General features: G+C 32.2%; 2 protein-coding genes across 9 annotated transcripts; one reads left to right on the forward strand and one right to left on the reverse strand.

The window, feature by feature from the left end:
- Positions 1–223: 223 nt before the first annotated feature.
- Positions 224–18,128, forward strand: LOC123717127 (prolyl 4-hydroxylase subunit alpha-1). 7 transcript variants are annotated; one of them, XM_045672948.1, is made up of 12 exons: positions 224–455; positions 3,561–3,756; positions 4,301–4,446; positions 6,894–7,050; positions 8,594–8,775; positions 9,400–9,551; positions 10,319–10,449; positions 11,289–11,442; positions 13,404–13,628; positions 13,967–14,026; positions 14,529–14,694; positions 15,643–18,128. In XM_045672948.1, exons 2-12 carry the CDS (start codon positions 3,572–3,574, stop codon positions 15,759–15,761), a joined length of 1,677 nt encoding a protein of 558 aa, XP_045528904.1. In that variant the 5' UTR covers positions 224–455; positions 3,561–3,571; the 3' UTR covers positions 15,762–18,128. The 7 variants fall into 7 exon arrangements, with proteins under 7 accessions (XP_045528904.1, XP_045528906.1, XP_045528902.1 ...); XM_045672950.1 differs by lacking the exon at positions 224–455 and adding an exon at positions 519–655; XM_045672946.1 differs by lacking the exon at positions 224–455 and adding an exon at positions 1,831–2,012.
- Positions 18,129–23,330: 5,202 nt separating this feature from the next.
- LOC123717490 (J domain-containing protein) lies at positions 23,331–25,334 on the reverse strand. Of its 2 annotated transcripts, none has more exons than XM_045673496.1 (4): positions 25,274–25,334; positions 24,870–25,017; positions 24,514–24,615; positions 23,331–24,361 (listed from the first exon to the last, which is right to left on the reverse strand). In XM_045673496.1, exons 2-4 carry the CDS (start codon positions 24,954–24,956, stop codon positions 24,038–24,040), a joined length of 513 nt encoding a protein of 170 aa, XP_045529452.1. In that variant the 5' UTR covers positions 24,957–25,017; positions 25,274–25,334; the 3' UTR covers positions 23,331–24,037. The 2 variants fall into 2 exon arrangements, with proteins under 2 accessions (XP_045529452.1, XP_045529454.1); XM_045673498.1 differs by lacking the exon at positions 25,274–25,334 and adding an exon at positions 25,142–25,235.
- Between the last annotated feature and the right edge of the window lie 1,405 nt (positions 25,335–26,739).

Consider the following 26,739-nt stretch of genomic DNA (forward strand, 5'->3'; position numbering starts at 1 on the left):
AACTATCATGGGATCTACACTTGAATATAGAAATTTCTAACAAAGGCTCCTAAATTAAGTTTACCCATCATATGTAAAGGGTTAACCGAAAGATGGTAACCCTAAAAAATTGTCGCGGGCCGTAGAGAAAAAAAATACCATAGAACCTAAATGACAATTCACAGTAGACACCGGACAGTTAAATGATTATTGACTAATAAACTTTCTTCCTTAAGATTAAGTATCTTAGTCTAATATAATTGTCTATGCAAGACAACAAAAGTGAAACTGAAAAGCTCGATCCTCCACAATTTTTAAGCTCTGCCGAAGTTTCGAATTCGCATAGACATAAGCGTTATTTTAAAGTGTATACGTTTTATTGTAAATACTTATTAAAAATTGCTGATAATTGATAAGCCGGCACTTATCAATACCCATTAACTTCTTAACTTGTGAGTTGTGGCTGCCGAAATAGAGTGAGTATAAATTCTCATTGGTTTTTAAAAGCATTTTTGTTTATTCTGTTAATGTGAGACTTTGAAATTGTCTCATTAGCCGATTTAACTCACATAAGTGTTTGTCAAACTCGAATGTAAATACTACCTTTTAACTTGTTGCAATTTGTGTTAAAATTATGTACCAAGCTCCGTCGCTTCTAAACACTACATAAATATATGTAAGTTTTAAAGATTAGCAAAAAAAAATTTTGTAAATTGAATTCTATTAATGTTTCTATTTTCGCGTCCTCTTTAATTTTGTTATTTAATATAAAGGTTTATATATGAAATATTGTAAGTAAAGTAATGAAAATAAGTGATAGTGTTAGATCACTATCACAAAGAAGTTATTTAGGTTACATACTAGAAAAATAAAAAAGATCAAAACCCATACCACTTTTATCCTATATTTCTATAGATATATATGAAGAAAATCTTCTATGGTGGTGGTAAAGTATATTTCACAAATAAAAGCCTATTAAGCACTCTTTACATTCCTGTTTATTGTTCTTAAAATTTTTTAAACATTATACTAAGCATGTGATTATATTGATGATAGATAATATATAATAAATTGAGTAGTGCCATTTTTGTAAGTTGATACTAATAAAGAGTTAGAAATAAATTAAAATAGAATTATTGAGGTTTTCTTCAAGTTTTTGGCTGGAATTTTTTTACTTTACTGCAACATAGCATATTTAACAAAAATATACTTCAGTTGAGAAGTTTCCTGAATTTCTTGTATTTTATTAACTAATAAAGAGTTAGAAATTAATTAAAATAGAATTATTGAGGTTTTCTTCAAGTTTTTGGCTGGATTTTTTTTACTTTACTGCAACATAGCATATTTAACAAAAATATACTTCACTTGAGAAGTTTCCTGAATTTCTTGTATTTTATTACCACTAATCCAATTCAATAGAATATTTAGGTAGGGGACAAAAGGTCAGCTTTGATTATTGCCCGTTACTAGCCACTAAGTCTATTTATCAGTAAAAAACATTTATTATCCTCTTTACTTAATAGTAACTGAATACCCATGTAAACTTCTATATAATTGATTTTCAGTCTGCCGCTTGATTATATAGACAGTTTTATTATCAATCTACCAAAAATGTCCTCTCCGAAATCCGAAAGCCAATTCCGAATAATCATCAGCTAGTTTAGACTATCTACCTATTATGTAAAGAGCTTCATATTTACAATTATAGATGATTGGGGCCTATGAATGGGATGTAATTTATCATCCAAAGTGTGACAGTATGTGCCAGATAAATATTTATTATTATTTATAAAACAGATATCGTCATCACAATGATAAGGTCACCGGCTTCTCGCTAGCTTCGACGAAGTTTTAATTTGTTCGTTGACCCGGTCGGGTGGTGCGCCGGAGCACGTATTTGTGCCTCTAGAAAAAGTTATAATAAGTGCAATATATGTGAATTTTTCGCTAATATGTCGTGATAGCAACCTAGCGTGATAGTAGATAGCAACTGTGTTTTTTTTGTCCTTATATTTGTATGTTTGTTTTTTCCGGTATGTACCGTGTGCGTTAATTGTTGTGTAGTATAATCTCTAATTCCTTCTAATTAATGTTTGAATAATCATCATATATTTACATAATGTATTCCACCTCCATAAAATATAAAATTCGTTGTTAAGAAATCTAATATTAGATTAATCTAGTATATTCTAGAAACAAACTTAGATAAATTTGCTACCGAATCATTATGATTCTTCCAACTTTTATAACATATCTAAATAAAATGCCTGTATCCTAATATATTCCTATTACCATACAATAAATATGCCGGCATTTGTAAGATTACAACGTGGAAGCTTTGTGCGTTGTTCGACATATTTGCTGCGGTGTGTCCCACTTATTAGTTGAGCTACTCATTTATTTGCCCCTTGTATTGCTCATTCGTTGACATTAAATTGAAGTGCCAAGTAGCTTACTCTAAATACAGTGTGGTTGTAATAATATTTAAAAAGCAATAAAGATCATGCCGGAACCATATCGCCATGTTGTAGAACGTGAACCAGCTAGATGTTTCGAGATTCGCTAACTATAATTTTCTATAGTATTGTTTAGATCTAGTTCCTTGTAATACAAAACTTCTTTAACGAATTTAAATTACTGTTGGAAAGTACTTGTACGTTTTATGTAAATAATCTACACACGCTTATATACGATATACGGATATGCATAGTCTTAGACTTTTGTGATTATGTAGACTAATATTGGTGAAGCAGTGTTGGCCGAGAGGCTTCTGCGTGCAACTCCATGGTTACGTAGGTTCGATTCGTTATGCACTAATAGTGTTTCTGTCTTTGTGAGCATCTAACACTTACTTGTTCAGGTAAGGAAAACATTGTGAGGAAACCGGTATGGCTCAAACAGGCCGATCACCTACTTGTCTATGAAATAAATGATCAAAGAAATGGATGCAATCTAAGGCCAAGACTCACACATATAGGGTTGTAAAGCCGTTGGATTATAACTATTATCATATAGATAATACCATATAGCATACACCTACTGAGTTATAAATTAAAATCACAAAATGGCGATTCCTTTAAGGTCTCTGCAGTTAGGCTATGGAATTCACTTCCTGCCCCTATTCGCTTAGCTCCTTCTCTATCTTCCTTTAAATTTCTTCTGTACAAACATTACCCGTCCACATCGTATCCCTAACTTTCTTACTAACTACTAACTGACGTGAGACATCTTAAATTATCGTGATTTATGTGTCTTTTTACTTTCTATTTTTAATGTATCATCTTTTTAGTTTAGTTTGTTTATTTTGTTCCTGTTTAGTTTTGTCTTAATAAATGTGTATAACATGTATTTTTGCACTACTTGCCTATCTATGTAATTTAATACATTTTTTTTCTTTACTCGCAGTGGTTGCCTGGAAGAGATCGCTCGTAAGCGATAAGGTCGCCAGTTGCCCTCTTTTTGATTAAATTATGTTAAAAAATATATATTGTAGTGTAACGAAGTGTAAATAAATAAAATAATTGTTAGACTTGAAAACTTGACTCCATTATTACCTTCTATTTAATTTGTTTATCCCCAAGAACCCAGAAAGATGGCGTTACTTCTACGCTTTACTATCTCCTGTCTTCTCTTATCGTGCCACTGGTCATGGACCAATGCGGAACTGTTCACTGCCATATCAGACGTCGAACCTCTTCTGGAGACACATAAAAGGATCATAGATGACCTGGACGAATATATCCTAAAGGAAGAAGAAAGACTGAATGTTTTAAAAAGGTAGGAATTTTAAAAATTCACAATTTCTATGTATTGCTTGTAATTAAATGTTCGTCAATTATCAAAACTGGAGCTCATGGAAGCTTTACCTTTCATCTATTTAAAGCACGAAGGTAAAATTAACGTAATTGAATATTAAATTAAATAACGAATAATTACAAAAAAATATTTTTTCACACTCTGACAGCCTCACTATAAATTATATTAATTTAGTGCTTAATTCGAAACCTTGCAATCAATTAGTAACGGTTACTGATACACACGTTTCCTATTTTTTATTGTAAATATTTATATATTACATTATTGTGAATCGATAATCTAAGTTTTAACTAATTACAGTACGTTTTTGACATACGGGAATTATATTCCGCGCTTTAGACTTTAATTCTTACCCTAAATGCTGTCAAATATGTCAAACGTCATACATAATAAATGGCTTGACAGCTCTTGAAACTTTAAGTTTGATCAACGTTCTAGAATCGAAAGGCCCATGCCTTATAAACCAGAAAAAGTGTAAGTTTAGTATTTTATTACTGTATTTCAGACATCTGAACATATATAAAAGAGAACATGAAATAGCAATGGAGGATATTCCCAACTATTTGGGAAATCCCATTAATGCGTTCACTCTTATCAAGCGATTGACGTCTGATTTGGATCACATCGAGCACAGCATTGAGATCGGGACAGGTATGTTATTAACATTATGCTACATGTCGAAACAATGGCAGCTGACATTAACACCATTACTTACATTACTAAGATTAAGATATTACTACAGACTATCAAATAGTCTGTTAATTTGTAGATCTATTAACTTTGGCAAATCAAATAAACCACAGAACAGTTTTGAACTAATTTGAGTGTGTTGTTATTAAATTCAAAGTGGTCATACCAGCATCATACCAGCGCCATTGTCCCGACATATACATTATGATAATGGTGTAATATATTCAATAGGATATAGTATTTGCCTAAAGCATTGCTATTGGTTAAGGATGAGTAACTGTTTATAAATTTATTAATATCCAACTCCTGAAATTAAATTATATAGAACAAAAAATATATCCAAAAATAAAATACACTTAATATAAAAAAGGTTACAATATTTAAAAAAAACATAAGAAACAAAATAAAATAAGTCAAAACTTATCGATAAGAATGACAGCTGTATGTCTAAAACGAACTGGATTCAACCTAAATAAGTTTGTTTAGCGCTTAGCTTACTCCGACTTAATCCTGAGCCTTATAGTTGCTTCAATTTTTTTTAATGCCATTATCACAACCGCTTTTAAGCTGATAGCGATGTTTAAGAAAATACCGTCTTGTTACAGCCGAAAGTCGACTTCGTGTAGGAACAGAAGGTTGAACACCTGACACTGATAGAAATGTGTTTGCTTCATATCCCGTCATAAGGATAACTTCAAGTCCTAATGATGGATAGGAGATATTTTTTTTAAACCCAAGCATTTTTAATGAATTACCACCTAACTTGCAAAACTAACCTAATAGATATAGAGGTGTCCCTATAAATATTTTGTTATATGTATTATCGATTAAGCCGGACCACATCTCAGAAATAACGACTTATGTAAATTTTATTCATAACGGCGAGGTGATAATGTCCCGTTCTTTTGTCAGTTTTAAGTTATTTGGTTTGTTAATACTGAATTATCTCAGCTTACGATGTTAAAAGATATTATTTATATCAATTTACTCTCATTGAATTCACATATATTTTCGCAGTAAAGTAAGTGTGATATTTATTTATTTATGGATTATGTTAAGACTTATAATATTACATAACACGGATCAACACAAAATTTTAATATTACAATTTTTTATATTCTACATAAATACATGAAAAAAATACAAGAGGTTGGCTTCTGTATTTAGGAACATTAAGAGATATTTTACGAACGATAAAAATCTTTGAAATATGAAACCATTTCAATTGTGTTCATTGTTTTTGTGTTGTTTTACTATGAAAATAACTTGAATATGGAAAATATAAAACGTTTTTACATTTTCTATTTTATGTTCATAACTACTTTCTCTCAATAGACCCCAAATGTCTATTAACATATTACTATAACTATCTAATGCAAACTTTATATCAAATAAAATCAATATAATAAATTTAAACATATGTGTATATGTTGAAATAAAAGACTCATATGGTTTAGACATTTTCGTTGCAATATACTCTGTATTATTTTAGCGATCAAATTTCATATTGAACAGTCAAACCCTTACAGTTGAGGGACCTCACTAACAGACTTATGAATATCATTGTACTCCTATAAAATACTAAAAAAATATATTGAAATGTAGTATTCTAATAGTGAAACAATTTTTGTGGGTTAATCCTTTACAATCATATTAATAAAATAATCCAGTCATCATACAACATACATGGTCATTTTTATTTATCGAGAATCATACAAAAATTATAAAAAAACACTTATTTACACTATATAACTTATTAAACTTAAGATATATATATATATATATATATATATATATATATATATTTAAAAATAATATTGGTATAGAATCGATTCATCGTAATATAGCACTAAGCTTTACCTCGAAAAACTTTTATTAAAATCAAAGATAACAAACGCATAAAAAGTTATTAGCTAAATGTCAATTGGGTAATAAATGTCAATGAGTTCTAGGCAAACATAACTTACGAAACGTATGATGCAGTGATTAGCACATCGCGATATTTGCTTTAGATCCGGTAACAAAATTGTACAAAATACGCATATTAGGATAACTGTTTTTCTATGTACCAGAGAATTCAGGTATTGACGTAATTTTGTCATAATTCTAACGTTATTACGAAACTATAAAGATGTTTTTTTTATTTGAATGTAAATAATGCTTTTTTGCGAATTTATCAAAAGCCATTACTAACCGTGCTCTATCTTGTGTTATTAAAATACCTGGTTGGTTGGTTTTTCACTTTCTGTTAGTCTTTAGTCTTTGATCCCTTTTTTCCCTTTACACCCTGAACTCTCTTTTGTCGCAGGGTGCTAATTGCCTTAGCCTTAGATTTATTCCCGTGTTATGTTTATTAGTTACTTGTCTGTCAAAATATAAATATTAAAAAATCATTATTGCAATTTCAGATTATATAAAGAACTTGACAGTGAACCACGCTGATGTCAAATACCCAACGTTGGAAGACCTTGCCGGCGCTGCCCAAGCTCTCACGAGGTTACAAGAAACGTACTATCTCGAAGTCTCTGAATTGGCTGAAGGAAGACTTAATGGAGTCAACTACAGGTATAACAATTAGGTCTCAAATATCAGTGCGTTGATTTTTATCCAAAAAGTATTTGTGTAGAAAATTCTAGAACTTCAGTACATATTGAAATTAAACTTCTTTATCAGCGTTGGAAAAAAAATACCGTCACATTTTTCGGTTACGCGCTCTTTCTTTTTCTATACCTTGAAGAGATTTAAAGCCATTAATAACAAAAATGTATAATAACGATAACAATGATAATAATAATTCTATTACAATTAATGAAATAATTGTATTATTTGTATTCATGTCTGTGAGAATAAAAGCATTGTGTTAAACTTTATCTATTTCACAATTTCTGTATATTTTCGAAAAATAAGGTCATAGAGAAGTTTCACTAATTACGTGTGTACACTAGTACACGTACACATTTTTTTTACGAATGACGGCGCAACCAAGATTTAGGTACTTTTGTTCAAAATGAGTGTTTGCCTCGTGAGCAGATTAAATTCCCTCCTGTTTTTTAAATCTATCAACATAGACAACAACATGTGGTTTTTGTAATTCTCAAAGTTAAGTAGAAGAACCGTGAGGGTTCAAGGTGCATATTTCTGATGTCTAATAGGTAAAAAGGCTAATATAAATAAATCAATTGTTTCAATGGAAAATGAACGACCTGCGATATGTTACTAACGGAGAACGAGTGTACAAAGATAAATTTCCTATGATTTCGTTTTATTTCCCTCGTAATACAAGTGGCATAGACCAGGTCAAGTACAAAGACAAACAAGTATTTTTGACACATTGAGCCAAGGTCCTTTTTTATTTAGATTTGCGAGTCACTTGTATAATGTCATACGTCACGACTCGTCCTCATTTAAATGACAGATATTTAATGCAAATATTAATCTATAAAGTTTGTCATCTTTTAATATTGAATTTTCTATACAGACTTATGTTTTTTTTTTAATTAATATATGTTTGGCTAGAGGTATATACCTCGTAGATCTTTAAGGATTTCGCTTTGTTAAGTTTAAGTTCTACCTGCCTGTGTATAAAGCGTACACGTAACGTAACGTATCGCAAAGGTGCCAGTAACGCCCTATGTTTATCTCGCTCTAACAAATAAATTTCAACCGTTCTCTCTCTGTTTTACAAAGATGTACATAGTCTATATCATTTTGTGTAGAGTTGACGCCGTAACACAAGGGTGCCAGCAACATCGAATATTGCTCTCGCTGTGTCAAAGCGACACTGTATTAAAGAACAAATAACTGGACTAGAAACTTCCAACAATTTATGTTAGTTATATTATACATATTGAGGTGACAAATATATTATACAAAATTATAAAGAATTGTTTTTCCTATGCAGATATATGTTTAATAGAAGTTCTGTTTATAAAAGTTGTGCACAAAAAACCCGATGGAACTTTTGTAGTTTTAAGTTCCTTCTTATTCAAATTTATAATTATGAATCATAACAGCTTAATGGGTGACCATAAATGTTTTAATTTATTTATTTGCCAACATATTATAAAACATATATACTTTTGTAATATATAATATATTTAAATTACAGCGCCCCAATGAGTGCAGGCGATTGCTATGAGCTTGGCAAAGCACTCTATAATGAAAAAGATTACACGAACGCACTTGCATGGATGAAAGAGGCTATGCGAAAGTATAAAGAGGAAAACCAACCTTATTTGTTTAAGGAAATCGATATTATGGAATATATTGGATTTGCTCACTATTTATTAGGTAAATTTATATACATTTTATTTGTAGAATATAGACATGACAACCCCGTCAAAGACAAAATTGAATAGTGGCAACTATTAAGACTTAACATTAAAACAAAATTAATACTAGTAACGGATATTATGAAGTTGATGGATTTAGATGAGAATAATCAAAAAACTTGGAAATTCTTTAGCAAATAACCCACTAAGATCAGCTTTAGACTCATCACTCACTGTAAATGGTAGTCATCAATGTCAACCAACACAAATAGAAATTTCCCGCCATATCCAAGATTTACTGAAATGTCCAGTTCTATTCAAATCTATTTACTATTATATAAAAACACGGTTGAGAAAATTTAAAGCTCACCATTGTTTTATTTAAAGCTAGTATACTTTTTTAAAATGCCAATGTCAATATCCGGCTAAGAAATAAATAAAAAAAACAATGAAAAATCCTTTTTTAAATTTCGAAAAATTGTCTTAGTGTATTGAAAATTTGTACGTACACACTTAAAAAAAATATCGTTAAAGTAAATATATTCTTGAAATGGCAACCTCGTCAAAGACAATTAAGACGTAGCATATTTTGAATACACCTTTTTAAATTTCGAATCACTCGTTAATTTAAAAATGTTTATAGGTGATGTCAAATCTGCACTAGAATGGACAAAAAAGATGCTATCTCTGGATCCGAAACATGTGCGCGCGCGCGGTAATGTTCCTCATTACAATAAAATTATATCAGAAGACGAAGAAAAACTACGGAGACGAAGGCGCGGGGTAGGTCCTGATGTACGATACAAGAACATTTTATAATTGAATATTTTTAATATTTATTTATCTGTAAGAACACAAATTTATTAAGATTTGAGGCGTTGTCAATATTTTAGGTTAGGTATTTGAAATAAATTTCCCGACCATTCTGCAGTGTCGGGATAAAACCCATATTTTTTGATGCTAGCAATACTATTTTGACCCCATCAATGATGAGTATATTCATAATTGATAAAGAAATAAGAGTAAGGTTCAGCAGTTGTAATAGATTGTGCAATGTTGCCACACTTGGATCTATGTGGAAGTAGACTGTGTTAAAAGCAATATTATTTTTTATTACATCAAATATTACAATAAAACTTGATATGTAGTAAATAAATTTTAATGTACGTAATAATTAAATAAACCTATATAGTGTTTTACATGAAATATATTTTGTCTATGTGTAGGTTGACTCAAAGCGGCGATACTGGTATAAATTCTCACATAAAATAATTTTTTTTTCCAAGGACCTCTTATTGAGTATAGGCCTCCTTCAATTGGCTCCCTCTCTCTCTTTTGAGCATTTTTCGTATATAATAAATAAAACATCCTACAAGAGTTGACACTCACTATAAAGCTCCGAGGCATGCTCCATTGCTTCGATAATTATTATCTTTTATAGGCAAGCGTATATGTGATCAGCCCACTGTTTTGATTTTGGTTGTTAGACTAGAGAAGACCTTGACAAAAATAACAAAATTGATTGCGTATTATATTGTTTTCTTCACATAATAAAATTTTAGGATACTGGGAATGAATTAGAGGAAGAAACCACACAGAAGCCGGCAACACTCACTCCATACGCGAAAGAGAGAAAAGTCTATGAAAAACTCTGCCGTGGCGAAGTGGACCTTCCACAAGAAATAACTAAAACGTAAGCAAAAAGAGCGTTCGAGGCAAAATATTTTAAATGCTCGAAATGTATAAATATATATAAAATATATATTATGACTGTCTGGTTGCTTCCGTTGTCAAATAATAATCTGTACAAACATTACCCGTCCACAGCGAATCCCTAAATTTCGTACTAACGTGTGTCGTTTTTCATGTATCCTTTTTTTTTGTTTAGTTTATTTTTAATAACTATATGTAATATGTATTTTTGCACTTCTTGCCTACCTTATCTAATTTAATACATTTTTTTCCTCCTCACAGTGGTTGCCTGGAAGAGATCGTTCGAACGCGATATGGCCGCCAGTTACCCTCCTTTTAACTTTATTATGTTTAAATTTTATATTGAAATGCAAGGCAGAGTTAAATAAAATAAATAAATAAATTAATAATTAAAGTTAGGTAGCAAACTGGAGAATATTTTAAGTCATAATAAATAAATTTATTTAATTCCTAAAACTGACACAGTATAAACACAATTTGTCAAAAAGAGACAAAACCTTACTTTAGAAGAGTATAATAAGACTGATTTAGGTTTTATGAATAATTTTTTTTCCATCATTGAATTGTTAGAACCTAGTATTTTGTTCATATAAGTAAGGTTGCCTTAAAGAAATCGCTTGGTTGGAATAAATGTTGCCATCGTTGTAATCTGAAGTCCATATTATAATTCGTATCACAAAACACATGTCGTTTTAAGCACTGTCAAATATGTCAAACTTAAACATAAAAAGTGACAGTTCTTGAAATTAGATTTAAATTTGATTGACGTTCTGAATCGAAAAAATAAGTACTTTTAATGAAACGTTAGTATAATTTCAGGCTAACCTGCAGATATTTAACAGAAGCCCATCCATTCCTGCGATTGGCAGCCGTGAAGATGGAATATATGTACCGGAACCCCGATATTGTTGTATTCTATGACGTACTAAGCGATCAGGAAATAGATCATATCAAGAGGATGGCTAAGCCAAGGGTGAATATTTTATTTTCAAATTTATTTTTTATTGTACCTATGCTAAAAGGAGCGTTCAAGTATTAGGTCACGCAATTTTTGGACATCCAATAGTAAAACATTTCGTGATCACCCCCCGTGACTATTTATACCTAAAACATACTATTATGTGGTGTAAAGTACTGGAAAGTTACAAGTACAAGATGACACACCCCCAAAATTCGTTACGAACCTAACCTAATAAACCTTCCCGACTCCCAGAACCAACATTGGGTTCCGCGAGCCTCTTCACAGGATGTGTTCTACTTTGGATTCTACTACTAATATCGACCTTTTTTCGCACTCTACTGCATCATTTAATAATAGTGTTACGAAGACGGGTCGACTGCCATGTTTCTAGATTTTTCCACTAGTTAGAGAACTTTTCAGCAAGCTGTAATATGATTTCTGACCGTTTCAGGAGCGGGTCAATCACATATTAGAAAATTGTAATTTTCATAATGTTACCCTAGTTTTCAGGAAGCTGAAACCTTTTTTCAGTCGGTTTCAGAACATGTGTAGTCGAATGGTGCAGTTTTCAGGCGTTTTCAGGCCTAGTTATACCCCTTTGATGAAGGAATATTCTAGACCGAACTTTCTAGGTGTGAGACAAGGACGAAATGATACGAGAGAGAGAGAGAGAAGATCAGAACTTTCTCGAAACTAGACGAGCACTCTAGAACGCCGTACGACAAGGACGGAGCAACGTGCGAAAGAGACAAAGAGTGCGAACGTTCTAGAATTGTGCAATCGCTACTCAGTAGCAAGCCCGCCTAGAAAGTTCTCGAATATTGTTTAGAATTATTCCCAGGGATATATAAGCGAGCCGAAACGCGACTAGTCACTTAGTTTTGAATGCGATTACACGAGAGAAACACCGAAGCGATAAAGTGAATATAAGTGATAAAGTACTGTGTGAAGTGTGCATAAGTGAAGTATTTAGTGACTGTGTTTTTGTGTGTTATTAGTGAATCTCTGCAATTAATTTTGTGCCCATAAATTCCTCATTGATTTTTCAAGAAATAAACCCTTGAAGAAATCTACGGCATTTTCTATCCGATCCCCTAGCTCGTAACAATAGGTTAAAACAACTATTAATGTCCTAAGCCTTGTCTTTCTTTATTATAGCTACTAATATGTTTGTCGATCTCCTCATTTCGAATTTATGAGAATTTATTTACAAATGTCTTTAATTATCTCATCGTTTAATTGCCTTGTTAACAGATTGTGGTGGGTTTACAATAAAACTATGGACATGTGATATGGACCATCAAAAATGATGGACATTTTCAGCAACTCCATAGAAACCTTTTGTTAAAATTTTGTGCTATTATTATTATTTCTTTATTTTTACATAAGTATGTATTTACATTATATATTCTATATATGCTTGACAGTCGCATCTTTTGGATACAAAACATCCCCTTGGGAGTTATGTGCTGCGATATTGGGTCTTAAGTTCTCATGTCATTTACATACTTGTACTATCTACAACATACTTTCATAAATATTTGATTGTCCTCATTTTAAGGCGGCCCATACATCTACAATAATTTTGCACAAATTTTTATATTGTGCAATAATATTAAATACCTTCTTTTCTTTGAATCCAAACGTTCAATAATATTTAGCAATAACATTGACAAACCAATCACGTCAATATTTTCATGAGAGAAACATATCTGACAACGAAGTTATGGCTGCCATGCTAGTGACTGAAAATGTATTGCGCAATTCTAACCCTACACAGTACAAATAATACATATTGCGCAATAAAATGTAAGCTCGCTCAAACTTTTCAATAATATCCCTACACTGCTCATAATACTGTAAAATCAACTATATTGTGCAATATTATTAAAAAGTTTATGCCTAAAATGTTTGAGAGCAAAACAAAAACTGTGAAAATACTCTTTATTTATGTATAATCAATATCTCAACAGTTCAAACGTGCTACGGTCCACGACCCAAAAACTGGCGAACTAGTTCCAGCCCACTACCGCATCAGCAAGTCGGGGTGGCTGAAGGATGAAGAATCTTCCATAGTGGCTCGCGTGTCCCGCCGTGTGGCTCACTTCACGGGACTCAGTATGACGTCGGCTGAAGAACTTCAGGTCGTTAACTATGGGATTGGGGGTCATTATGAACCCCACTTTGATTTTGCGAGGGTGAGTTTATATTAGCTAAATCGATTTGTTTTCATGTAATTAGAATATTAGTTATTAGGCATTAGTAACTAGATTAAAGATTTTTTTTTATTCTAGTTTAAAATCCTTACTCTATTGTCTTTTGTTAACATAGCTTTTACACATTAAGAAAACACTTTTTAAACGGATTGAAGCTATGTATTATTATTATAAACTTATAATTATTTACATAATTTTAAATTGATTGATAAATGTTTGATAAAATAATATGTACGTCTACGTTCGTACATATTAATTATCCTTAACATATACCTATATATATATATATATAAATTGATATTTTTATTACTTTTTTTCAGAAACAAGAAACTGCGTTTGGAAAGGCTAATGGGAACAGAATTGCAACAGTTTTATTCTATGTAAGTTATTGTATAATAATAATATTAACACGTTTAAATAACAAAAGGCTTTTATTATCATAGACATGAATACAAATTATAAAATTATTCCATTTTACCTTATTACTACTAAGATTATTACAGAATTTCATTAATTGTAATAGAATTATTACTAACATTTTTATCGTTATAATATATTGTATTGTATTTTTGTTATGAACGGCTTCGAATCAACCGTGGTAGGGACAAGAAAAAGACTACGCGTAACAGAAAAATGTGACGCGTAACCGATTAATGTGACAGTAATTTTTTTTAAATGCCGATAATGTTTCACTTCAAAAAAAATCCTGCTCCTAGCGTTTACAAACGATGTTTTCTAAAAAATACTATTTCGTAGATTTTGTTTAAACAAGTAACTTAACACTTTTCAACTACTCTAATGAGTCTAGCGTAAATTATTATTATTTCCTATTAATTAATATATCATACAATTGTTAGGAAATATAGTTTACTGTGTCTCCAGATGTCGAACGTGGCTCAAGGTGGCGCCACAGTCTTCACGGAACTGGGTCTTAGCGTCTTCCCTGTCCGTGGCGCTGCTGTTTACTGGCTTAATTTGCATCCGTCTGGTGAAGGCGATCTGGCGACACGTCACGCCGCTTGTCCTGTCCTCACTGGATCTAAATGGGGTAATCTTTTTATGGTCTTTTTACATAATATTTACTATTTTTTAATTTATTTGGTATAGTGTTCGATGTTTAAGTATACGTATACTATGTATTGGTATGTAAAAAAAAATCTTGAATACAAGTTATAAAAAATGTCAAAGATTGGATTACATATATATACAGCCAAAATCTCTTATAACGGCATCGAAGGGACTACTGATATTTGGTCGTAACAGCCGATGACGTTGTATTAAGTACCTAATACAATAGAATTCAGCTGGGACCTTTGATTTTGGTCAATATAACCAGTATGTTGTTCTAAACGATGTCGTCGTAAACGGTTTGGACTGTATATACAGGTCGTCCCAAAGTTAGTATATGTACAGGGCGTCCCAAAGTTAGTATATATACAGTTAGTAATTCTGCATACAAAGACTTTTCAAAAATTACTTGCCACGTCTGAGAATCGAACCGACATAACCGTGATCCCTCTAATCTTACGCAAACCCTCAATTTTTTAATGAGTTCGCTGCATGTTGATTTCCTTATCATTTTATGGTGAATACTCGATATATGGCAAAATTCTGTTTGTGACTCGTCCACGTTCTCGTATCGCTATTCCTCGAAAGAATAAATGCCCCGGACCTTAGATGGCCGGCCATCTAATCAGTCATTTAAGGTGCTTTCCCTTCATATACCTTAACTTTGGGACATCCTGTATAATCCAAATATGTAAATTAATATTGAAAATTTATTTTATAGTTTCCGTTAATTTTAACAATTCGTTCGAATGGGGAGGTCGTTATCCGTCCTTAGTTTTCCCTTTTAAATGTAGATCTTCCGCAAATTATTCTGCGAACAAAACTGCAAGGGTCATACAAATTCGAATAGCGATAGTTTCGTGGCATAGGCTCATACGTCCGTCGGCTGTTAATGTGTTAGAGTAATTATATATAAAACCTCTTTCAGTATGCAACAAATGGATTCACCAAGGTGGCCAGGAATTAATACATCCATGTAATCTGGAGTACCAACCCGAAAGTATGCGACGTAAAATCCCGCGGCCGATTCCAAAATCATCCAGATAGGTATAGCTGTATTCAGATTTTGCTGTGCGCCATTCGATATTTTATAATATGTTGTTTCCTTAATATAAAAACTTAAGATTTGTATTAGAACTATTTGTGTTAAGGCTCGGTACACCCTGACTCCAGCTTTCCCAAACGCCATTTTTATTTGTTGTAAAATAACACGACTGCAAAAAAAAAGTTGTTTACTTTTATAAGTTTTCGGTTTATTATATAAGCGAAAAGAAAATTGCATTTTGTGTGTATAGTTCGCTTTTATTTTAGTTATAAAACACAGATTTTGAAAAATATAATTTAATCAGACCCAAAAATTAAAAATTCAAACAAAACTTTTTCATGTCTTTTTTCGTCTAACCATAATAAGTGTCTCAAGTCAAAGTCAGAATTAACAAGAACAAAATTATTGTGTTGACGTGTAATGAATGATTGACAAAAGTCTATCGACATAAGTCCCACAGCGTAGTTTATACACTTATGCAGGATATTATAATTCCTGTACAGTATTTGACATGAAATATAAATTTTTGTACTAACATTCTTATATGTGAAAAAATTAATTTAAAACTAGTAAACGAAAACCTGGAGTTAGGTAGACATAGAAACTTTTTTTATAAAAAATTATTACCGTGGGGTATAAGTTGGCGTGCGTCAAATAAACTAATTAAAATATCAACTTACCAAATATTCTCTCTCAAATTTAGGGGCTCTTGTCTGTGGATTAATCGCCAATCAGTGCAGTTCTGCGTCAGTGTCTTGACCTCCTGGTATGTCTCGACCTCAGCTTTTTCCATGATCTGGTCTATGTAAGCTATTCTCGGTCTTCCTCGTCCTCTCCTGCCTTCTATTTTCACCTCCAAGATCTTAAAGAAGTTGTCGTGTCGCTACAGGTGTCCAATCATCTTCCCTCTCCGGTTTTCTATGGTACTCAGCTGATTTCGTTTTTCGCCGACCATACCCAGCACCTCTTCATTGGTATTCTTTTCTGTCCAGCTTATCTTCATCATTCTTCAAATGCTTCAAGTTTTTGTCTTTCTTTTTTAGTAAGAGTCCATGTTTCGCTACCGAGAGCAATGCTTCTAAATCTACAAAGACTATGTAAGTGTCCTGTCGTATATCCATTCTCCACATGAAACATGATGCTTATTAGTACTTATTAGACTTTCCAAAATACTTTTAATAATAGCATTCGAGTAATACCTAAGGGGACGCGACAACACACCAATTGCCAACATATACTTAACAGTCTTGGTTTAGCTATTAGCGAATCTAATACATATATTAAAGTTATAACATAAATTAAGATAAACTAAATTGCATTTAATAAATTAATGTATCGTAATTATTATCTTAGATGGCAACTAGTATGAAATTAACTTTATTACTTTAAATTTAATGAATACAAATATAAGTAGATATGAATTATCAAACCGGTAAAAAGTAAATCGGTCTCATTGAACTGGTTTAATTAAAGTACTGATATTTCTAGTAAATTTTGTTGTCTCTGACTTAAAGTCGTATGTGGGGCGTAAGGTATCCATCGTAGAACAGCACCTGATTGGTCTAGAGCAGTTCTTTTTACATCATTAAAGGCCATTCCAGCTTCTTTTGTCTCTCCTTAGTTGCCAGGTCTGTTTTGGGTTGCCCGGTTTCGTCATATCTGGATTCCAGTCGAGAAATTGCTGGACAATGTGACTTTTAGTAGTGGGAGTGTGTGGACGACCAGATTCCATGTTATTGTTAGTGCTTTAATTAAAATTTTACTGGGAGAAATAGTTGTATGGGGAGTGTCAATTCAAAGCGACAATACTATATTTAATTATATAATGTGTGAGTTCAAATTAGCAGTTATGTAACAAAACGTTATTATCTACTAATAATCTTTTCGTCAAAAGCTAATTCTATGTTTTATCTGTGTGATTGTAATTTATGATTTATCAACTAACTGCGTGGACTAACTTTCATATTGAGCAATCACAAATGAAATCCACCATTATCGTGTGCACTATAGTCTTAAAATATATTATTTTGTATATCAAATTACAATCTCGTATTGAAGAAGAAAAAATAAATAATAAAGTTTATTTTCAGAGCCATAGATGAAAATTATGTAAAGATTATATAGATTGATATGCGCTATCTTAATCTATGCTATTTTAGGTTTGAAACACACATATAAAAATTGTATATCTCAAATTTCTTGCCTCAATTAGAATATAAAATGAGGCTTAACGTATATTTTAAGAACATTTATAAAGCCATATTAAAGCATTTATTTGTTTAAGATGTGTGATAATAAAACGAATTAATATATTGAATATTGCTTTTTTTATTGCAATAAAATATTTTTTTATTTGTATTCCAGTGGTTATATTATGTTCAAATGAATCTACTAATATAAATGATAATGTAATAGTAATTAGAATAACAAAATAATAATGAGAATAAAACATATCTTTTATTTAACCTTTATCTCAATAAATTTATTTTTATTATTACATTTGGTTGCGACGTTGTATGCATGGGGAATCATGCTGCATTCAGGGCGAATCTTGGAGGACCCTTGAACCTTTTCTGCATCATAAAATTTCAATTATGTTAACAACCATCTAAAATCTTACCTGGACGTGACCTCGTATTGAGACTATTGACAATCTTGAACTAAGCTTCATAGCTTATTCCTACTATGACATCCAATAAACCGGATAATGTTTAAGGAATAAACTGTGGACAATTTTTTTAAGAGGTAAATTAAAAAACCTAGAATAGAGTTCGCCTACAATGTAACGCGACGAGGAACTTATATAAAAACAACACGTTAAAAATCCAAATTAAGATGTTCATTCTTCAAGACCGATTGTAGAGTAATTTAAGACAACAAAAATGTTACATATAGAATAAATAGTATACTGTACATAAGATTCCTGTTGTTATACATTACTCAATGTAGAAGACATCGTTCGTGTGTCATCGTTTAAAAATACTGTTGATAGTTTGGATGTTTCAGAACAAATAAAGTAAGTACATGCATGGAACTTTAGCATTGCACATTACTTTGTTTGCTGTGAGACACTCATATTGTTCTTCTAGTCTTGATACTCTATAGATAACAATAAGTTCCTGTATAATATAAAATAATAATAAAGCTCTGAAAAGCCATCGTGAAACACGTGGCTAGGTGGAATTGTCATAACAATTCGTGTCGTTTAAAACGCAGACCAAATAATTGTGACAAAACGAAACAGACGGACAATTGTTTACCGAAGTGAAAAAATGAAAACTATTAGTGGTTATGTGTGAAGACGTAACAAATAATATTTAAAAATAAATTATGTTATGTCGCTTAAGCAGTGACAAAGGAAGCAGCGACCGTACCCCTTCTTATCATTACAATGACGTATATAATACACTCCTATGTAGATGCGTATTATTGATACTTATTATGAAAATACAGTCAAAAGCGTTTACGACGACATCGTTTGGAACAACATACCGGTTATATTGACCAAAATCAAAGGTCCGAGCTGAATTATATTGTATTAGATACTTAAGGTAGGTTAGGTTAGGACTAACGATTTTTACGACCAAATGTGATTAGTCCCTTCGTCGTTATAACGGATTTTGACTGTAGCATTATCGCCAAAAACCTATACAATTCTACATATGGCGAATACAGTCAATAGTGCCGAAATGCGTGATAACACGCACATATTCGAAAGAATTCCTTAAATTTATTGACAAGCAACAATAAACGCTTTCTTCGTACAATAGATAAAGAATCGCAAATTACGAATACTGAAAAAGCTATGTAAAATACATAATGACTCTTTGTTTCGAGGTCAGGAAGTGCGATCGGATCTCAAGTTACTTCAATACATTTTCACGGAAACACTGAATCCCCATATGATGCTTCGTGCGTCGTTATCGGTAACAAAAGCCTATATAGGAATCTGTTGAAAGCGAAAATAACTTTATATTATTTCTACATTTCTGATGCTATAAATTATTTATTACATAAATTACTACGTACCCAAGACTAAAAATAAATGAATTATTGTATATCTTTAGATTTGTCACTCGAATAGGAGTATTTTTCCTTTCCTCTTCCATCTTTCTTTACATATAATCCCTGACCCTAAACAGATTATTAACGGAAGGACTAAAAGCTTACAAGGCCTGAACTAGGAAATGTAATAATTACTTGGAGTACTTAGGTACACTTCTCTTAACGATTCTATTGTACAGCAATGATGTAAAGATGAAAGGTTTGTTAGGTAGGATTTTAAAATTATAATTCTAGATTATCTCTAAGTAGCATAGACAATATTTATTACCATTTAAATTAACGATAAATGACACCAACAGCCTGTAGACATTTGTGATTGATTAAAACAAAACCTATATCTCTCTATAAACTTACCTTTAACTTAGTTGTCTTACCATTTATACAAAAGTGTTTTTTAAGACCACATCATTCAAAAATCTAAGCCAATTTTGTAGTTAAAAATAAGTTACTTTAACCATATTCGCCTATTTTTATTTATTTTATTGCATAATATTTTCCAGTTACTATGTGGGTCTTAATAATAGCTTAAACCCAATTTGAAAATACACAAAACTAAACCACATATAACACACACTTTCTTTTAAAAGAGCCACCAAGACACTGATGGTAGCAAATGAGTTGTCGTCAATGAAACCGGAGCTCTCAGTATAAACATCCACTGACTGGAATCCAAGCAGCTATCCGACATAGGGCATTTAAATTCTCGTATATCCATGTGCTTGACCCATAAATTAATAAAGCCTTCATGGAGGTCTTTATGAGGTAAAAAAAATTAAACATTTGTAACTTTTAGAAAAAAAAATCAATTTATTTTAATAATTAATTAACGCCGGTGACAATCTTTAAAGTTATATTTTAGAACTATTTTCCCGACCTACAGCATTAAAGCAAGATCGTTTATTTTTCAGTCTTTCTCCATTAAACTGCGTGTGTTTTCCTTCAAATTAAGTTGTATTAATTAATACAAATTTTAAAATATTGTTATGCTTATACGGTCAGGCTAAATCGTAAATCATTATAAGGCATCTTATTTTGAATCAGTTTTAAGTCCGTATTAGAATATATGTTGTATTTGCGAAACGTCAATATACTGTTAACGCTTATCGTTAATACCTTATAGAGAACAAACAATGTGAGCTCCTAATTGTAGATTTCAGTTTCGGGTTACGTTTACAATTAATTACATACTTGTAATTAATTGTAAACGTAACCCGAAACTTGTAATTGTAACCTACTCCACTTTTTTTGGGATTTATATCATGATTAAGGACAATTATTTCTAAGTACTTTAAAACATTGTGTTCAGATTAGTTGTTTATCCTAAACAGAATTTATTGCGCTCGAAAACTCGATAACTGCGCTAGTAAAAATTAAAGCATGTAAGATGGTGGCCTAATAAATCATTAAGTATAGAAAAACATTCGTGGCTATTAACCGTTAGATTCCTGGATTTAACTCGAAAATTTTTATTCGATTTTCAACAACAATTATTGTTTCTAGTTAAGGTACCAAATTCTGATACTCGCCAGTCTTATAGCTAAATAAAATCAAACTTGGTGGGACATAGTATATTTCACCGCTTTTTACGCAACACCATGTGTTTAACTGAGTTATTTGTGCCTTATCCTGTTTGACATTTTTCCACAAAAGATGTTGATGTTAACGGCACGCGCGCATTTTCCGACAAAATATCTTCGGAATTATTAAACATGAAAGCACTGTTTATATTTATCTACAATTTTATTTGACTTTGAAAATAGTCCGCTAGAATTTTATTTTATTCCTTATTTAATAATTAATTTACAGCAGATAATAGAATATTAATAGTAATAATCGTATATTACCTCTTTATACGCCGGGTCATCGTTGCCCACTGCAGGTTGTCCATTATTATAAATTCGAAATTATAAGCTCTCGAACACGGTAGAAATTCACATTGAGGCCCAAGGCAACTACAAAAACGTAACCCTAGATCAGGTATTAGCAAAACACGTACTCTAATAAGTCTATCAAATACTCGTTCCATCAATTACGGTTCGTAATCCGGTAAAACTATTTTGCCTTACATTTTACTTTAGGGGTTTTAAAATGTTTAGTAAAACTGAAGAATAGAATAATTATGTAACATTCCTGATATTGGTAATAGAGAACCTTTTGTTTCTTTTTCTATTTGTTGTGATTACATTGTGAACCTAGTTTTAGTTGATCGATAATATCCGTATTTTAAGGGGCACCTAGACGGGCTATGTTTCACGAAAATGTATAGCTGCAAGAGTTTGGCTGGTAGCATCAGCCATCATTTACGGCTATGCTATGCAATACTCGGCAATATTTTAAGTATTGCCGGGATATATTGCCAAATATTTTTTGTATGTCAGCTTAATGTTTAGTGTCGTATAGCCGGAACTATCGCTTTGAAATCGAAAATACTTCAATATTTCTCAGCCATATTATTGCTGCCTCGCTTTACGGCCTAAGTGCGTCTCAGAAATATTGCCGAGATATACATTTTACAGACATGTGTAAAATGTTTTTTGTATTTTCGTGATATGGTCGGCAATGATGTAGCCACATATTTTATTTTGAAGTAAAATAATAATTTATTATGGAAGATAAGATACAAGTACCACTTATTCCACGTCATTAAATTTGAATAGGTAGACATCGCTACTCATCTGCAAAGAGGACAGAGGATGTAGGCCGAGAGAAAAAGTCGGCGTAAGAAACTCTCGGTACTCTTTTAAAATATCAAATCATCAAACAACACTTATTTTAAAACAAATATCGCAAATTAATTAGAAGTAGCCCGTCTAGTTCAAAGGCCTTTTATCAACTAGATAATCGTTAGCTTTGTAGTAAGCCTTTTTACACAGCTTTTCTTTAATACATTTCTTAAATTTATTAAAAGGCAGAGATAAAAGAGCCTCTGAAATTTTGTTAAAAGAGAGTATCCCCTTTCCCAAAAAACAATTACTAACTTTAGATCTACCCGTAGTACGGGGAAACTGCAGCCTTCGTTTGTTCCGTGTATTAACATTGTGCGTATGTTCTTCTTCTAGTAAATTTATCACTATTTTTGTAAACATACATAATATTTTCATAAATGTATTGCGAGGGAAAGGTAAGTATATTAATTTCCTTGAATTTATCTTTCAGAGCTTCCCTACATTTTAAATTATAGATTGCACGAATAGCCCTCTTCTGCAGTATGAAAATATTAAGTGTAGCCCGTGTAGAAGCCCCTTTAGACTAAAATCCAATATGTGAAATGAATTGTTTCGAGTCACACATAAAGCTATGTATTATTAACCGTTAATCTGAGGTTTAATTAACACACGCATATATCCCGCCGAATGTTTTGTGTCGGTAGGCACCCAAAATAATCAACGACGCAGAAATGTGTTTGCCGTGTGGTTACTGGTTAGGCTAGGTAATTTATAACAATTCTCTTGATTGGATCTTACTTTGGATTTATGTAACTATATGAAGGTAGCATAAAAACACAGTTTTTACCTTTTATTTAATCGCAGATTTGACATCAAAATTAAATTACAATTCCATATTGAGATTCTTGTAGACATAAAATTACTACTCTATGTAAATAACATTTATAGAACATTTAAAACATCGATAAATACTGATTAAAATTGTAACACATATTAATCTAATTATCCCTAACCGGGTAACACAACATCAATAGGTATAAGAAGAAAACAGGAATAGATGTAAATACTTAGGTTATGTAAAAATTTGTAAACAAAATCCATCCTTTCTTCCAAACTATACCCTGTAGTCACAACTCACTTGATCCCACCCTCACAATCAGTAGGAATATACAATAAAAACATTGCAGCGATAAAAGAGGATCAAAAATATAAGATCTCAAAATATAAAATAGATTCTTAGAATACATATTGTACTATATCTGAAATGTCATTATCAGACTCATATTTGTTAGGAATGTGCACAGATTAAAGCTAAAGGAAGTCTACATTTAACATTTTAATGGGGCCAGCTAACACCGACATTTAATAAAACATTAAACACCAATCATCAAGTTACATTCGAGAACGCTTAATTATTGAGCTGACCTGATAAATATACTACGGTTATTTACTAACTCTACTTACATTAAACAAAAGTTAAAATGGCAAGCCATATTGTGTAGAAGAATTACCATTGGTAATAGGTAACATGATCAAACTGGGGATATTTAGATTTCATAATTGCGGAATTTAGAGATAACTTCAGTTGGTGGTTCTTGGTTTCCACCTCCCCAGCGTCCCCAAAGATTAGCGCCTCCTTCAGAGGCTCGCCTGGCAGCAGCATTGCTTGGCCCCAGGCTGGAAGGTCCAGAGCTACGACCAGAGTCATCTTCCAACATACGATCCTTGGTGTTAGGCTTGGACCAATGCATAGACTGTTGAATGTGGTCTTTCATACCAAACCACTGTTTGTATCCCATTGAGATTCCACTCAACCTCCACTTGTCATACAAGGCCCTCTTTGAGGGGTCACAAAGTGTCTCCTTTGCTTCCTAAAGAAACACAAACTTATAACTTTTACATAAATCATGGATTTGTGACAAGCTTAAAATAACACACAGATTACCACTGAAGGCAGAGTTACTAGTAGTTGTAAAAAAAAGTTACTTAAAATTCATCAAAAACAGACCAATTAATAATTTACCTTCAGTTTTTGAAACTTGGCTTCAGCATCTTTATCTCCAGCATTTTTGTCAGGGTGGTATTGCAAGGCTCGCACTTTATATTCTGCATTTATTTGTTCCACCTGTAAGGTTTAAGTTTCTATGAGAAAATAAATCTGACATAGATCTGATTCATTTATTATTAGCAGTTTATTAATGAAGACACCTATCAAGAATATATTAAGATCTCATAATAAGAATGGTTTTCATTACCCAAGTCTATTACAATATAAAAGTATGTAACTGCAGAATGTAGGTCAATTTATGACGTGAGATTAAGGTCAAACAGCAAATCAATAGTTCGTGATTTCTTGTAAATTAGCGAAAATAAACTTACCGTGGAGCTTTCGTCGCATCCTAGCAGCCCGTAAAAATCGTCGTCTGGATTTTTTTGGTAATTGAGGATTTCATCCACTCCAGTCATCGTAACAACCCACCCTTGCAACACCCTAACGGAAACTGGCTTTGTGCGTTCTAAGTTGAACCTGTAATTGATTGTTGAATATTGTGATATAGCACGCTAGTGATTGTGCGAATTACATTAGTGTTTGAACACTACAAACAACTTTAGACTCTAACTGGATATAAGAAAGAAGCAAATGATTTTACTACGAGTCCTGATTCCTTGCGCATGCTTCTAGGGTAGGTTACTTATATAAAGATGTATAGGACGTTTTGTTAAGCACAAGATTTTCGTATATACTAAATAAAAATTTCCTTGCATAGAATTTTTATTCTTACCTATTTGTTTGGACATTGGGATTTCCCTTATATATATTAATTATTATTGAATCATGACTGTTTTGACTAGTGACTGTTAAGTGATAATTGACGTCTAATGTATGACGTTGATAACTGACATTTTCTCGTGACAGCTTACATTAACTAGATGACAATAGATTGGGCCTTCAATTTTATGTTTATAAAAAAAACCCGATCTTTGTCCTTTCTTTGGTAATCTGATCTTGGTGTATTGTCCATAGTAATTTCTTCATAGCTTTCCCAAGTCCTAATCGAACAGTGAATGTCGCGAATGTTAAGTAATCCTTGTTTGCAGATTTTAATTTATCTCTTCAGAATCGATAGCGTTACGTCTGACTATATACGTACGTCTATAACGCATGGGACAAACACGGTATTGGATTTTGATATTTTTAATTATGGACAAATCCTTGCACCCGAACTAAGCCTGAGCGGTTTGGTATTCGTTAGTGTTAATAATATTGTATATGTAACTAACTATTGATCGCCACTTCACTTGTGTATAAATATAAGTAAAGAATCAACACTTGCGCTCTGTACATTTCAATACCGATAGCGACATCTTTCATCGATCATCTTTTGTACCGCGCAATATAGATACCGGCAAACATCTTGAACAAATGTCCTTGCCTGCGCAGAAGCTATTTTTAGGCGTCATTGGGAAGGCGGCGGGCGGTGGTGCGCGGCGGCGTGAGAGTTACGTGTCGATCGCGTGATTGGTAAATCAGTTGACGTTTGTGTCCCGTGCTGTGTACGATGCGAAAACTTTTCCCCACTCCCTTGTTTATTGCTCAAGAAGTTTGCCGGTATCTGTACCAAGTTTGCTAGTTGCGGTACCAGCACTATGGATATTGAGAGAACTACATCGAATTGCACACAAAAAAGGAGATCTCTATGTAGTTAACAACAACGCGAATAATAAGCATATACTTACTTACATATGTTTCATTAGGCATGAAACTCGCAAAATAAATCCTCGGTAAATATTTATTGCATTAGATAATAAAAAAATCATCAACTGCCAAAACATAACAGCTTGTTCTTGCAGTGATGGATCAATTAGGATTTAACTATGATTGTATTTCTTTATAAAAAAGTTTACAAAAAAAATCGCTTAAAAATAATAATAAGACTTACTCAAGCTTTTGAACTCTAGGTGTAAAAAAGTAGTGTTGGTGATAATCAACAATAAGAACAGATCAAAGCTATATATATAGATATCCGCGTCATAGCACGATCTTTTAAATACAAGTACCTATCGTACTTCTCTAAAGCATTTTACGAATTCAAGGACAAAGGTTACTGAGGTGCAAGTTCCAAAACAATGAATTGTATGAGTAACATACTCGCAACATAAATAAAATAAAAAATCCATTATTTATCTTGGATATTATGCTCCTCATGTTGAATGCTACACGTACCGCATACAACGAAGAATAAAAAAA

Source organism: Pieris brassicae, chromosome 12 (genome assembly GCF_905147105.1).
Source record: "Pieris brassicae chromosome 12, ilPieBrab1.1, whole genome shotgun sequence".
Lineage (NCBI taxonomy): Eukaryota > Metazoa > Arthropoda > Insecta > Lepidoptera > Pieridae > Pieris > Pieris brassicae.